This window comes from Coloeus monedula, assembly GCF_965178545.1.
Source record: "Coloeus monedula genome assembly, contig: HAP1_SCAFFOLD_89, whole genome shotgun sequence".
In the NCBI taxonomy this organism is placed as follows: Eukaryota; Metazoa; Chordata; class Aves; order Passeriformes; family Corvidae; genus Coloeus; species Coloeus monedula.
The window spans coordinates 327938-343635 of NW_028120812.1; the positions used below are offsets into that span (position 1 = coordinate 327938).

The 15698-nt window shown below is 55.3% G+C and overlaps 2 protein-coding genes across 2 annotated transcripts in view; both read left to right on the plus strand.

The window, feature by feature from the left end:
* The window catches only part of LOC309585654 (olfactory receptor 14J1-like), a gene marked incomplete at both ends in the record, with an annotated part of 57436 nt that extends 52044 nt beyond the window's left edge, over positions 1–5392 (plus strand). The window contains one exon of the mRNA XM_082303574.1: positions 5246–5392. Coding sequence (XP_082159700.1) covers positions 5246–5392 — 147 coding nt within the window. The remainder of the gene's footprint in view (positions 1–5245) is intronic.
* Positions 5393–9249: 3857 nt separating this feature from the next.
* LOC309585655 (maestro heat-like repeat-containing protein family member 7) lies at positions 9250–13910 on the plus strand (the record flags this gene model as incomplete). The annotated part of the gene is made up of 14 exons (XM_082303575.1): positions 9250–9361; positions 9610–9674; positions 9782–10147; positions 10331–10479; positions 10736–10883; positions 11115–11302; positions 11385–11522; positions 11785–11899; positions 12072–12209; positions 12450–12626; positions 12753–12908; positions 13067–13168; positions 13548–13650; positions 13792–13910. The coding sequence occupies 14 exons, from the start codon at positions 9250–9252 to the stop codon at positions 13908–13910; spliced, it is 2076 nt and encodes a 691-aa protein (XP_082159701.1).
* Positions 13911–15698: the final 1788 nt, after the last annotated feature.

Here is a 15698-nt window from a genome sequence, read left to right on the forward strand (position 1 = left end):
GAGCTGGCAGCTGTAGGGCTGGCTCGGGATACCCACTCCCTGAACTGCTGTAACTTCACCTATGCAATAAACAGCTTTCAAGAGAGCCGCCTGAAGTCCAGACATCCTTTGTGAACCTTTCTCCTATACTTTTGCAAAAAAGACAATAAACATGGCACAATGAGCAGGATGCAAAAAATAACCAGTAGGGCCGGGCATCTAATTTTAAGCAGATTTTTGATCTATCTTGCAATTTGCCAATTGCCAAACAAACTGTTGAGCCAATCAGATTCTGATTCTTCATGCAATTTTGACACGCTTGTTTGTAATTCTATAATGTGGGCATGAATCGATTTTGAATGATCAGACAAATTCATAAAACATGTTCTATCAAAATCCTCACATCTACATCCATGTGCTAGCAACAAAAAATCAATGGCAGCTCTATTTTGCAGTGTAGTGTGCCTTACTGAACCAACACCTGTTCATAATCCAGCTAAAGCAAGGGAAGTAGCGTTAGCCTGCCAAGCTAGCCAACATCCTAACTTGTTTAACAGTCCCAGTGCTTTAGCAGATGCTATTTGTGGAGAAAGGAAGGAAACAGCCCATCGAGCACTTGGTTGCCAAACTTTGGTGTTGTCATCACAATCAGGGGCAAACGCACGGGTGCTGCGTTTTCCCCTCCGTAGTTTATGCTGTAAAATCATAGCTATGTGTTAGGTGTTAACAGTGAGAGTCATCCTAAGCTGCAAGGACCTCCCTTGATGTGTGATGGAATCGCAGCCCATGCTCGGTCTCCGCAAATAAAAAACACCCCTGGAGGCAAAGTCAGAGGAACAGTAGTAGAGTGTGAAATATGTGGTGAACTGGAATTGCACCAGGCACTTTCCTCTGTAAATATGGGTTGGTTAGGGGAAACATCCCATACTTTGGACTGATCAGATCCAGAGTAAAGGTCCATTGTCACAGATCCTAAAAGCTCTATTTCTTGCAGCTCAAGAGTTGCCCGGGGAAGGTATGAAACCCACTGATCTCAAGCATCAGCGTGATTGTGTGATTGTAAAAGTTTGTTAACTGCCTTAGCCTTTGGCCAGTCATCTATTGGCAAGCCAACAAGGCCGGTAGAAAGAGGATTGTTAGGAGTAGCAGTGGCTAAGCACAGAGTATCTTTGCCCTGTCGCATTGGCCAGGGTAACTCACATGTTGGTTCTCGGCTGACTGACAGGCCAAGCAGAAACAGCAGGCAGTAAGCTCAGCAAAACTGACAAGGACCATATTGGCACCTGCATTTTTTTGTTATTCGTTGCTATTTGGGCTCCAGTGCATCTCAGTGCAAGCCAATACCCTTGGTCGCAGGGATATTAGTGCAATACAGTCCTCCTTGCTCTCGGAGAGATTGTCAGTCCAACTGTCAATCTCCTCAGCGTGTCTCACGATAAAATTGATGGGATCCCAGCTCCTGATTTATGGAAGACACAGAAACAGAGAGGATTGCACAAACCTAGCAAGAAAGTGCAGAATGCTAAAGCAAAAAATAGGGGAACAGCTCGGTCTACGGCACCCCCGGAGCCTCAACGGGACTTCACATCTGCTTGCGGAGGGCCCACCGCGAGCGGGTCGGCTGTTCCGGGGGAGAGGGAGGGCTGGGGGCCCTATTCTGACCTGTATCCCTGCAAAGACACTAGGGAAATAGTTCAGCATGTTAAACAAGAATGAGATAAGGGCCCAGCTCCCGTGCAATCAGCACAAAAGGACTGGCGGCCTCCTGTGGAGCTTCAGATACTTTGGAAAAACTGGTCCTCACAAACTGTAAAAGCCTGGACTGACAGCAGAGCGGAGGCCTCTTTACATTTATGGGAATCCCAAGAAATTTAAAGGACAACCAGTGATTCTTACAGGTTTGGTGGGGGGAAACAAATTGAAGCTGTGCAAACACAAATCAAAATGAAACTAGGGAACCTCCCCAGATGATTGCATTCAGTTATGATTGTCCTGGTCCCTGAATATATAGTTGGGATTGGTATCTTAAAGGGACTGGCTTTAAATTTATCCAACGGTTTGTATCAGTTTGGGACAAAGCCTTATATCAGTGCCCGACCAGTTTTAGTCAGGCAGGTGAAAATGCCCCCCGTGCAGATTCCTGCCACAACTAAATTGGTAACCGTGAAGCAATACCAAATCCCGGGGGGCATGAAGACATTTCACCGGCAATTAAAGACTTAGTGGATGTTTTAAAACCCACTAGAATGGCTTGGAATGACCCCGTCTGGCCTGCCAAGAAAAGTGACAGGTCATGGAGAACGACCGTGGACTTTAGAGAATCAAATAAACACAGCCACCTCTTGCAGCAGCTGTACCAGATATTGTTCCTTTAATAGAAAAAATCCAGGAACACTCTGGAAGAACCTGGTATGCAGGAATTGATTTGGCTGATGCTTTCTTTGCAATACCCATTGCTGAGGAGCAGGGGCGTCACTTTGCCTTCACGTGGCAGGACGACACTGCGCACTCAGCACATTGCCCCAGGCATGTGTGCACGGCCCAACAATTTGTTATCAAACAGCAGCCGAGCACTTGGATGAAATCAAACTGACTCCTCATACGCAACTCATTCATTATATAGATGACATCTTGGTCCAGGGCAGCAATGAGGAGGAAATGCAACAAGTCCTTGAATTAGTTGTGGATCATAGGAAACAGAAAGACTGGGAAATTAACCCTACCAAAATTCAAGTGAAATTTTTGGGAATTCAGTGGCAATGTGGGCATCGGGAAATCTTCCCCAAAGCCCGACAGAAAATTTTAGAGTTTGCAGTGCCACAAAATAAAAAGGAGGCACCAAGAATTATTGGATTATTCGTCTTTTGGAGACAACATATTCTGCATCTGAGACAAATCTCAACCCCTTTGCATAAAGTAACCAGGGGAAATAGGCAATTGGAATGGGGAAGTGAGCAGCAGGCTGCCTTTGAATTAGCCAAAGAGGCTATTAGCCAAAAAGGCCTTTAGATCTATGGCCTATGCAAAAGGGAGAACTTGAGTTAAATGTACCTGTAAATGGGTCACATGCTGATGGGAGCCTCTGGCAGAAACAGGGAAAGAAAAAGGTTCCCCCGGGGTTTTGTGGGAGGAAGTTGCCAGAAGCAGGAAACAACTACACACCTTTTGAGAAACAGTTATTGGCATGTTATTGGGCACTGAGTTTTGGAAACAGAACAACTTAACCATAGGATATGAAGTGGCTCTTCATCCGGAAATTCCTATTGTGCAGTGGGTCAGAAGGTCCCCGAAAGCCCATTGGATTGGGCACACTCCGGAGTGTGGTATTGTAAAGTGGAAGTGGTATATTCGGGATAGGGCCAAGCTGGGAACGGGGCAGATAGCCACTCTTCATGAGCCAATAGCAGCTGGCCCCGGGAGGGACCAAGAGGTGAGTGCCAACTTCACAACTGAGAGGGAATCTCCAGGGAAGTGGGAAAAGCCTTCAGATCAACTAATGCCACAGGAAAAAGAACATGCTTGGTTTACGGATGGGTCAGCTAAATATATAGGAGGGAAAAGGTTTTGGAAAGCAGTAGCTGACCATCCTCATTCCGAAAAGTTTCTAGAAATGACCAGAGAGGGGAAAAGCAGTCAATATGCTGAATTCTGTGCAATTGATATGGCTTTAAAACAAGAAGATCTAGGAGAATGCCTTTCCTATACTGCTTCTTGGTCGGTAGCTAAATGGGTTCGCTCCGTGGCTACGGACATGGGTAGGCAGAGCCTGGAAAATCTACTCCAAAGAGGTCTGGGGAAAGAAACTGTGGAGTGACCTTTGGCAAATGGTACAAAGAACTGATGTGACTGTGATTCATGTTGATGCCCATAGTAACGCAGACACTTTAGAGCTACTTTATGACTCTGTTGCAGGCAACCGGGCAAAGATTTCCCAAGCCAGACCAGAGTTCCCTCCGAAGGAGGATCACGAAGGCTCGGCAAAATGTGCACACCAAAAATGTGTGCACCTTGGACAAAAAGCCCCTTACAGGTGGGCTCAAGAGCGTGGCATTGCCATGTCACTCGATATGAGTAGAACTAGAATTGCTCAATGCCCTGTGTGCCAACATATATACAAACGCCCGGTGCCAAACATTGTAAAAGGACCGCTGGGGAGAGGAAAATTGCCCGGACCAACTTGGCAAATGGATTACATTGGACCTTTACCCCAGGACCGAGGGTGTAGATATATCTGCCGTAGACACATATCCTGGGTATTTGGTTGCCCATCCTTGTGAGAAGGCCACTCAGCATAGCACCATCTGTACTATAGACACAATAATTCTGTATTACAGAATGCCATTACCGAGTCAAACAGATAATGGGTCTCATTTCCAGAACAAATTCATTCAGCAGTACGCTGAGCAGAAAAACATTCCGTGGGGTTTTCACATACCATATTATCCCCAAGCTGTGGGATTACCTGAGCGAATGGATGGGCTATTGAAAGAGCAGTGGAGAAACCTGGGAGATGGACACCTGTCCTGGTGGAGAACCCATCTCACTGATGCACTGCACATCCTTAACAATAGGCTCATCAGGGACATGGACACAAAGGCAGGGGATGGGGCTCAGAGTCAAAGTGTGTCATGATTTGGTCAGAGAAACATGGTCTCTTGACACCTCGCTAAGTAAGGGAAGCTCCCAAAGATGGGGACATGACGAACGGCCACCTGAGAGAGTCATACAACATTATGAACCGGCTCCATGGAGCCCTAGCCAATTGGTGTCAGGGGCCAGAGAACCTGCCTATAATCTGAATTGGATAATAAGACTGCAAGCTGTCTCGGAGATAATTGTTGGAAAAGTTCGGGGACTTTGGCGGGGGAAGACATAGCAGAACAACCAATATGGTTGATAAAAGCAAGCTCCGTTTATTAGCAATCCAGAGGCACTTACATAGTATATCAGCTTGTTAACACTTTATTGGCTTAAACCTATCAGAGCGCATTTCTGCTTCTACATAATTAGACTACATTGGCAAGCTTCTACTAGTTATGTTATGATTAAAGAATTCAGAGTTCACCCTCCCTTCTCCTGGCCAGTACATCTTATCTGCACAGCTGCACATCCTCAAAACTCCCTGTTTTTTCTCAGGCTTGTTTCTCACACAGGCATTTGCTTGCAGGCTTTTTCCTTGCAGGCCTTTGCTTCGTACAGTTCTTTTACTGATCCCACAATTCTATCAATGACCCATGCCCCTGATCCTCTAACCATTCTTCAACAGATAATAACTAACCAGATGGCTGCCGCCCCTGACCTTATGGCCGACCGATCCACGCAAACGCGGAATGCGATTTTCCAGCATCGCGTGGTTTTAGACTACCGGCAGAAAAAGGAGGAGTTTGCAGGAAATGAATCTGCAAGAAAATGAATCCAGCTGCCGCTTACAAATTGATGACAATGGAGAAGTAGGAAAACAGACGACTAGGGAGATGAGAAAATTAGCCCATGTACCAACCCAGACATGGGAATGTTGGGAACCAGATATATTCTTGTGGCTGCCAGGGAGTCTGTGGCTCAAAGGGGCCCTTTCTCCTTTCCCTTTGTGCAGCTGCTACCTTCTTGTTTATTCCTTGTTTCGCTCCTTGTATTGTACGACTCATCCAGCACACAGTACAGGGAAGGCAGCTCGCAGCTACGCCTCAAGATCAACCCACCCTATATGCAACAACTGCAGAGGCAGTCTGACAACCATGATTCATCCTGTAAGTCAGAGGAGCAACTGATGTGCTGAGGCCTGAGCAGCAGGCCTCAGCCGGAGCTGACCTACGAGATGAACCCTGGCCAACCTGTGACTAACACCATCAGTATTATTCAGCTAAAAACAGATGACAAAGATGCTTATGCTAGCTGTTTAACGCCAAACGGGCTGCTTTAGAAACTTTCCCATCACCGTGTACAGTTATCTGCAAGCAATGGATAATTTAAGAAGCTTTCCCCAGCTGACATGAATAAAGGTCTGTTTGCAGGGTGTTTGAGGGGAAACTCTCCCAGGCAAGGCCTGGGCACTGGCCAAGCTGTGGCCCCTGCTGGTTGCAAAGTGTGCCATCAGATCCAGGTGTTTCCGGGCTAAAAAAACAATCAAGTCACTTGGACTTCCTGATTTGGGCCTATAAAAGCTGGACCCACGTTTGGGGCAAATTTGGAGACCTCACATACGGATAGATGCCCCCACAGGATTTTCCCAATTGACGGGAAGGGTTCTCCAGCTCCTTGCTGCGAAACGGGGCTCCCCAACGACTGCAGATCTGGATGATGGTAAGGTATTTAGGCAATTGGTGATGCATCTTTCTAAATCAATCTCCTTTCTCTTGGATAGTAATATTTAGGTGCATTCATTACCTTGCTTATTTTTGCTTGTTGCTAAAGCCAAGTGCCTAGTTTTAGCGAATGTATCGTTTTACGTTTGCGGTTCCTTAATTTCACAGTAAAATAAGAGCATTCTTTCCAGTGCTGTCTGTGTCCTTTAAATCGCCTCTGCCCCTTGGCAGAACAACAGGAGGCCCCTGAGGGGCTGGGGTGGTGGGAAGGCCCGAGGAAGTGGCTGTCAGAGGCCATAAGCAGCCTCCAGGCAGCCGCCTCATTCCTGCCTCCCGGCTGCTCTGGCGCTTCCCATGAGCATCTCCCAGGCCTGCGGCAGAAGCCCTCAAGGCCGGGCCTCAGCACGAGGGTGGGGACCACGCCGAGGTGCTGAGGCTGGGCTGGCTGGGGACAAGGAGGGCAGGGGGGCCCTGCTGGGGCACGGCCCCTGGCTGCTGCCAAGAAGGGGCAGTGGGCAGAGGCAGGGCTGGCGGCCAGCCCAGGCCCCCGCGGCTGCCCAGGCCACGGTGCTGTGACCCAGGCCCCCTCGACACAGAGCTCTGGGCCCGCACAGCTGCTGCCACCATGGGGAGGGCGGCGATGTCTCCTCGAGCAGGGCTGCCGAGTCGCTGCTGCCGAAACAGCTCTGGACGCCACAGAAACAGCAGCAGAGTGTGCACAGGAACAGCAGGAGCCCCAGTGTCAGCACCAGCTCAACAAGGCATCCGCACCAGCCGGGACGCCAAACGGGGCCATACTGTGGGCACAGCTGCACGTGGCTGGGCAAAAGGCTCCAGCAGAATCGGCCACAATGGCTTCCTCTTGTCTTGCCAGCCTCACAGCGACGCTTGGCAGCTTCAGCTGCAGCCTGTGCCCCTGACTGACTTCAGTGGCCGTGCTTGAGGGCAGACTCGCCTTCCACAGTCAGGCGTCCCAAGGCAGCAGCATTGCTGCCATCGTGACAGAGAGACTCTGATGGGACACAAGCCCTGCACTGCAGCTGCCATCCCTCTCCTCCATGCAGGCCCCTTAAAGACACGTACGTGAGCTTCCAAACTAAATCCTGGACTTGCTTGGAACAAAGGAAGATGCAGCCGGCACTAAAGAAAAGCAGGGAGTGCTGGCAGACGTTCAGGGGCGGAGGGAAGCACTTTGCTGTGTGCAGAGGAGATGGCCCGGTTCACAAGCTCAGGCTTTGCTGCCAGAGGATCCTGCTTTGCTCTTGCTGGAGGCCATTCCCTACCAATGCCTGGCCCTCCATTGTTCCTGTATCACGGCTGCTGGACCTGTGGCAACAAGTGTGTCCCGAGTCCATGTGACAGCAGAAAAGGGTGGGACCTGTGTGCTTCCAGTGCCTGTCTTGGCTGCTCCTTCAGGGTGCTGGCACCATCATCAGAGACACAGAACAGCTTCTCCTCCCACAGCTATCCCTATCCTCTGCGCTTCCCCAGGTGGCTCCCTTGATAATCCCTGGGGAACCTCCCTGTTTGTGGCCGTCCATTGCCCTGCTCAGTAGGGACGCAGTTGTGTTTGGACGTGAGCTGCCACAGCCAGACACGCAGCAATGGGAAGGTTGAATATCAGAGGCTGGGCCGATTCTTTCATTTCCAGAATGCAGGAAAGACAGAAAAGCACAAGGAAACGTCACAGTGTCTCTGTAGAATCTCTTTGTCCTGTGCAACTCAGCAGCTGATGCTGTTCTGGTGCTACTGCTAATCCCTTCCATGAAAAAATTCACTCCAGGAAGGAACAACATCTCCTGTTGGATACCAAGTGCTCCCCCCAGTCACTCCAGCTGCTCCTGCCAACAGCCCCCTGCAGGAAGGAGCACAGACCCCAATGCACCTTGGCTTTGGCTGCCCTCTGGCAGAGAAGCCCCTGGGGGCACAGGTCTCTGGGGCAGGAGACGGGCACCAGCACTGCCAGGGCTCGGGGGTGGCAGGTCTGCTTCGGAGGGGACTCTGCCACACCTGCTGATTTCAGTGCTCCCAGGCCCCAGGGCTCAGAGCAGCATTTGCGCCCTGGCCCACACGTTCCTTGTCTGTGTCACAGCCCCGGCTTTAGGATGGCCACTAGCCGGGACGTGTCCCAAGGAGGCCGTGCCAGCTTCTGTGGAAGACCCCGAGCCCTTCCCGCGGCGGCTGCGGTGGCAGCCGTGGGGGCTCCTGGTGCTGCCCCGAGCCCGCAGAGCAGGGGAGCGCTTGCTTATGGCTGGAGCCGATGCTAAAGTTCCTGTCGGGCTGCCTTAGACACTTGGGGCAAGGCATTCCTTCCAACCTGGGCCACTTGGGCTGGGCTGGGGGCGGCCCCGGGGCATGTGGCAGCGTGTGCAAGGGCCCTTTGTGACACGGTGCAGCACGGTCACCGTGGGATGGAACGGGACAGGGTGTCCCAGGGCCCTTTGTGACACGTGCTGACATAGGGGCTGGCAGCGACGCAGCCACGCCACAGTGCTCGGAGCACGCGACGGGACAGGACGGGACAGAGCGGTGCCGTGAGGAGCCCCCGCACAGCGCACTCGTTCCTTGCCGACCCGGAGCTTTTCCGAAGCGTTATTCCTGCAGGTGACCTCGAGGCCAGACCACAGGACTTGGTGACCTGTGGCCTTCTCGAGGCTTCTCTTTTGCAGGTGCCCTCGAGGGCAGACCGTGGGACTTGGTGCCCCGGAGCTTTTCCGAGGTATCTCCCATCCCTGTGGCCGGTGCCCTCAAGGCCAGACCGTTGGCTTTGCTGACCACAATCCTTGACGAGGAGTCTCCTGTCCTTGTGGCAGGAGCCCTCTGAGACCAGGGTGCAGGACTTGCTGTCCTGTAGCCTTCCGGAGGCTTCTCTGCTGCTGGTGCCTTCAAGGCACAAGTGCAGGACTTGTTCACTCAGAGCTTTCCCAAGGAATCTCTCTTGAAGGCGCCCTCGAGGCCACACTGTGGCATGGCGGGCAGATTCCGTCGCCTGTTCAAAGTGTTCAGGAGGAAAAAAGGCCCTGGAGCTGCCCCAGCACAACAGCCCAAAGAGCTGGAGCAGTTCCAGCCACGGCAGGACGGTGAGTGACAGAGCTGGGCCACAGGGCTGATGGCAGCAGCCAGCTTGGCACCATCCCATCCCATCCCATCCCCAGGGAACAGGCCCATGGATAGGCTGGAAGAGGAGCCAGGCCAGACCCCCCGCAGCAGCCGTGCTCCATCCCCTGGGCATCCCGGGGCTGTCCCTGCCTGGGGAGCGCAGGGCTGGGCTGCGTTCGCCGGCCTCTCCCGCAGCCCCTCAGCTCTGGCTGCGCTCGCTCTTTGCCAGATGCAGCCCTGGACCGGACACAAGAGCAGGACCGTGCCCACGGCCGCTTCCGGAGAACAGTGCAGGTACCTGCAGCCATCCCCACCTGGGCTGGGCCTGCTGTCGCTGCTCAGCCGAGCACCGCGCCTGGAGCACCCCTTGGAACATCCCTCTCTTCTTTGTTCTCCTGCAGATGTTCCGGAAGTTCATGTGCATTCGGCGTGGAAAGACCAGCACCACAGCAACTGAGGGCACAGCTGAGCCTGACTCTGGGCTGACCGAGCTCCAGGCAGAGCCTGATGTCAGCACAGATATCACTGCACCCTCAGAAGACTCTGACAGTCCAATGAATGATCACACGGCGAAGACTGACGGGGCAGTGACTGAGGACATGGCAGTGACTGAGGACATGGCAGTGACTGAGGACATGGCCATCACAAACACTGACACCGGAGAGACTCAGGGCATCCCAAATACTGACACTATGCCCATTCCCACTGGGATTCATGCTCCCAAACTGGATTTTTTTGAAGAGAGTGCTGCTTCTCCTCAGCAGCAGGTAAGCAGCCTGGGGCCAGGGCTGGAGACTCCAAGGATCGTGTGCCCCCTCAAGCCACAGCTGCTGGGCCCCCTCAGCCTTTGAGGCCAGCACAGTGCGGTGGGAAGGGAAGCACTTCTTGGGGGCAGCTGGGGAAGTTGCTCCCTTGGACAGTGCTCCAAGTCTTCCCCATGCCTCCTCCAGGTGCCAGCCATGGTGAGGAACATTCACCAGAGACTCGGGTCCCATGTCACTGTGGATGCCTGGCTGCAAATTGACATTCTGAGGCTGGCTGAAGAGCACCCCGCTGATGTGGTGCTGACCCTCCTGCGCTGTGCCCCATCGTGCGACAGGTACGGGGCCCAGCTGCCTTGAGAGCTCAGGGCTCACCAGCCCTTAGGGCCCATTGCCCTGTGCCGCTGGTCCAATGGGGTCTGCCAGACAGGTGGAGAGCTCCAGGACCCTCAGGCCCCTCTGTTTCCTGAGCCTGCTGCCATGCTCCCTCCCTGCCCCTCAGGGCACCGGGGCTCTGTCACCTGGGCCCCCACAGCTGCACAGGGCGTGGTACTGTGACTGAGACGCCCCTGACTCAGAGCTCCGATCCCACAGAGCTGCTACAATGATGTGGAGAATCATAGGATCATTGGGACCAGCAGTGGAGAAGGTGTTGCCAACGCTGCTCTGTGTGATGCAGGAATGGCCACTGCATAGCACGTCCACCTCTGATGGGGATGATACAGATGTCTTTGCCCTGGCTGTGAGTTTCTGGAACTGGCCTTTACTCACCCTGAGGTCACATCCTCACCAGCTCTCCATCCTTCCCCCACTGCATCTCCTTGCCTCAGGCTCTGGGCTGAAACCTGGCCTAGGGCAGGCTCAGGGGGCACCAGGCCCGGTGCTCCCCCTGCGTCTCCCCTCGGGCCCTGCCACATGGACAGCTCGGCACTGAGGGATGTTCCTGAGCTGTCTCGAGCTGCTTCTTTTGCAGGCAACTCTGGCGCTGTGGGTGATTGTCCAGGTGCCCGAGTGCCACGAGGCAATGATCCTTTATTCAGCCCGCCTGTTTGTGACTCTGCTCTTCCAAGTTGTCATCACCACACAGCAGGTGTCAGAGGAAGTTGATCACTTCTGGAGAGCATGCCGGGAGGAACACCGCCTTCCCACCAACCCCAACAGGTCCCAGTCCTCCTGTCCTTCCCATGCCCTTGTGGCCAGCGCCAGTGCTCCCAGTGTGACCTGGGCTTTGCTCTGTGCACAGGTTTGCAGTGCAGGCCATGAAGGCTCTGCTCTGTCGACTGCGCTGTGACAATGAGGTGGTGGCTATGGAGCGCAAGCGCGGCTGGGACACGCTGCTGTGTGCTGACACCCAGCACTATGCAGTGGGTCTGCTGGCTAGGTGAGACCCCCTTCTCCCCACTGCCCCCGGCACTTGTGCCCTGGGCCCGAGGTGCCCCACACAGTCCTTGTGGGGCCTCATCACCGAGGGACGGCCAAGCGGACTGGAAAAGGCTGGAAGGGGAGGGTGCCCAGAAGAAGCTGCCTCCCAGAGCACCCAGATCCCCTTGCAACGTGGTGGGGAAGACCAGACCTGTGTGAGTCAGTCCTGGGAGAGGTTTGCCCCCTGGCTCAGGGTCTTGGTGCCTTTTTCCCCCTACCAGAGAGATGCGCCAGGTCTTGATCCCCTTCTGCCCCCGCATTGCATTCCACCTGCTCAAACCACTCAGCAGGGAGGAGCCATGCTGGGATCTGCCCTTCCTGGCTTTCCTTGTGGAGGTGAGCCTGACGGCCAGCGCTGCCTCGCTGAGCTGCCTCCCGCCTCTCTGCCCTCTCGTAGCCACAGCTGCCTGGGACGGTGCCCGTGCCCTGCGCTGCTGCCCGGGCCCAGCCCTGGGCAGTTCCGGGCTCCTGCCGGCCGGCTCCCCTGTCACTGCCCTGTGCCTTTCAGGTCCTCGAGTGCCTGGACTTAAGTAAATATGGTGACAACATCCTGGAGATCATGCCCAGGTACCTGCTGAGCGAGTGCAGGCAGAGATGTCGCCTGGCACTCAGAGGCCTCGTGGTGCTCAGCAAGGATCCCGCCATGGTGAGAAGGCGGCAGCGGCTGAAGCTGCGCTGGGGAAAGCAGTCACATGGGCTTGGCTGGGCTTCAGGAGCTGAGGCAGCTGCTCCCAGCTCTCCTGCCTCCCGGCTCAGCTGCCCCAGTGCTTCGGGACAGGCCTTTGGCCTCTGGGCCCTGCGGCAGCAGGGTGGGCTTGCAGGGCCAGGGTGGTGTAGGCAGTGCAGCCGTTCGTGGCTTCACAGCACAGCCTTGTGTTCCACACAGGCCAGAAGAATGGGCAGCCTGTCTCAACGGCTTGTGGAGCTGCTGGGCGATGCAGACGGAGAGGTGGTCAGGATGTCCCTCTCTGTGTTCATGAATGTGCTGGAGAACAAAGACATCCTGGTATCCAGCACCACTGCCCCGAAACTGGCTGAGGCGCTCTTGCCACTCTTTGAAAATGTAAGGCTCTGTGCCCCCAGCCACTGACACTGGCTGCTGCCCAGACACTTTGTGCCCTGTGGATTTTTAGGCCGTTGCCCACATGGGCTGGAGAAGTTGCTGCTGAGCTTTTTTCCTTTACTCCAGGACAACAGCAATGTGCAGATACTCTCCATTCACCTCTTCTGCAAGGTGATGGAGTTGGTAGTGGACGAGGGAAAAAAGCCCCTTAAGACAATTGTGTGCCAGAGCCTACTCCCACTTTTATTCCACTGCCATGATGAGAACCGGAACGTGGCAGAGGTGAGGACTTGTGGGCTGATGTGTCCTCCTGGGAGGGGGCTCAGCTGCCTCCTGCCCTGGGGCCTCGCAGGCTGCAGCCTTCTCCTGGCCTTGGCACAGGGACGCGGGTCCTGTGCCCTGGGCTGTGGTGCCATCTCCGTGTCTCTGCTGCTCTCCAGGCTTCTCGGGAAACGCTGATTTGTGCGGCCAAGTTCCTGAAGAGGAGAAATCTTGGGCAGCTGGTGAAGAAGGAGCAGCTGTCGAAGTTTGCCGAGTGCCTGGTAAGGACCGCCTGGAAGCCTAAGCTGAGCCTGGAGAAGTCCCCTGCCCCTGGCGCCCAGTGCGTGGGGCTGGCAGCTGTGCTGCACCAGGGGCGCCAGCCTGCGCCCCACACGCTGCTCCCTTCCCCGGGCTCTGCTCCAGGCTCCTGTGGCCCCGAGCCGGGAGCCGATGGAGCCCCGGCCCCGCTGGGCTGTGGCGCGGGGCGGCACCGCGGCTCCCCGGGCAGCAGCCGGCCCTCGGCCCCCTCCAGAGCCCGGCGCCAGCGGCTGCTGGCCGGGCCTCGGGGCCGTGCGGGCAGGGGAGGCCAGGGCTGGGCGCAGAGAGCCCGGCCAAGGGGCTGAGCCCGCGCCAACCCTTCCCTCCTGGCGCTCTCTGCAGCTGGCAGAGGACAGGAGCCGAGCGGCCGAGCGCCTGCACCAGGCGCTGCCGTTCGTGGAGAGCCCACAGGAGTCCCTGCGAGAGGCGGCCGCCAGGTTCATCGGTGAGCCACGAGCCCGGGGCCCCTCCCCACCCCGCCCCGCCGCAGCTCGGCCCCAGCCCCGGCTGCTGCCTCGGCAGCGGGATCCGGGCCCGGGGCCGTGGAGCCCCGCCTGCCCTCGGGGCCGCTGCCGCCCTCTCGCAGCCGTGCCCTCGGGCGTCAGGATGCGGCAAGGGCCCGGGCTGAGCCCTGCCGGGGCAGGAGAGCGTGTGGCCACGGGGCTGGCAGCGCCGCTGCGAGCGAGCTGTGCCGCGGGGCCGTGACCGCCTCTGTGCTCCCAGGGACTGCCAGGGTGTTCTTGAGGGGGCACAAGCAAGAGCTCCAGGTCCTCAGCGAGGGTGAGTGAGGGCAGCGGGCTGGCAGCGGGGGCTGGCGGGGGCGAGCTGCAATGCCTGGCTCGGGAGCCGCAATCCCTGCCCTGGCTGTGGGGGCTTTGCTCCGTGTGTGGACTCGGGGTGACGTGGGCAGAGCACAGAGAGGTTTCAGGGACACGGTGGGGAGGTTCATGGCCAGCACCTTCTGGCTGATCTCCTTGGCCCCTGCTGTCTTCTGGCCATGGCAGGAGCTGGGTGAGATGGCCCTGGCAGGAAGGTCTGCTTGGATTCCTGCAGATCCACGCTCTGTTCCTGTCTCTTCCAGCCCTTCAAGCCCTGAGGAGAGACGACAGCCCTTCCCAGACAAACATCATAGTTCAGGAAATATTCAACGAAAGAGCTGCAGAACTACGTTCATCTGCTGGCTCAGAACCAGTGTCCCTTTAAGACCTCCAGATATCCTGGAAGATGAGACCATCTGGAGACTAGAGTAGAGCAGCTGGAGCTCCAGGCACAGCTGATGCTGGTCACAGCTGAGCCTGTGGAAAGCTCCCATAGCTCCTGCCCTCTCCCTCCCTTTTGACAGCTCCAGCCCTCCAGCCCTGAGACCCTGCCCATCCCCTTTTTTCCTCCCAGCTCATCCCTTCGCTTCGCTTCCTATTAATAAACAGTTTGGCTTCTTCACTTGAGCTGCATCTCTGTGGTGCTGAAGCGGCCCAAAACCTGAGCCCTGGGACACACAGGCCCCTCCTGCCGCTCTCTTCCATGCTTTTACTGCAACCCTGGGGTATATCACCGTGTCCCGCAGCCGTAGGGAGCAGGAGAGAAGCTCCAGCAGGCAGGAATTGTGGAGCAAGATTGATTTATTTAAATATTTTACAAACTCTTTCATAGACTTTTTTCTTCATAGTCTAATTGGACAAAGGATCAGCCACCCCTTGGGGTGATCGGCTAAAATCCTAAAACATCCATTGTCCAAATATTTTCTACTGTACTATAAAAAAGACTTTTCAAGAATGCAGGTGTTTGGTTGTGTACATAACTCTGCTGCCTCTTCTGTGAGAGAGAAAAGTCTCTCATGGGCTTAGAAAATAGCAAGAAAATCCTTGCTAGCAGCATTTTTGTATCCACACTGTGCCATGTTTTGTGCAGAGACACAGAGAAACGAGGGCAGCTCAGGCTGGAAAGGTCCCTGTCCTGAAGGTTCAGTTCCACAACACTGTGGAGTCAGAGGTCTTGCTGAGCACCCTGAAGGCCCTGGATTTTAGAACAGCCAACAGGAGTATGCTCCGGAGGCAGCTGTGAGGGATTCCATGGCAAGCCTCCACGGAGGGCCAAGGAGCTTGGAATGCTGGAAGTTTTCAAGAGCAGCTTCCTGAAAGCCCAGCAGCGCTGCATCCCTGCACGGGATCAGGAAGAGGGCAGAACCAGAGACCACCCGGGCTTAACAGTGGCCTCTGGGTGCGCCTACGAGCAAACGAAGCAGCAGCACAGTGGCCGAGACTGGGACGCGCGGCCATCCCGGTGTCCGGAGCGCTGTCAGGCAGTGTTGGGATCCTGGGGGCGGTTCTGGTCTCCACAAGTGTGGAATTGCAGCCCCTGCTGATGCCTAGAGAGGCCACCTAAAAACAGAGGCTAGAGCAGAATAAGGGAATAAAGGTAGGTATTTATTTGAAAGGCCTTCAAAGGTACACCCAGGGTAGCCAGAGGCTACTGCCAAGATGGACCCCAAGATGG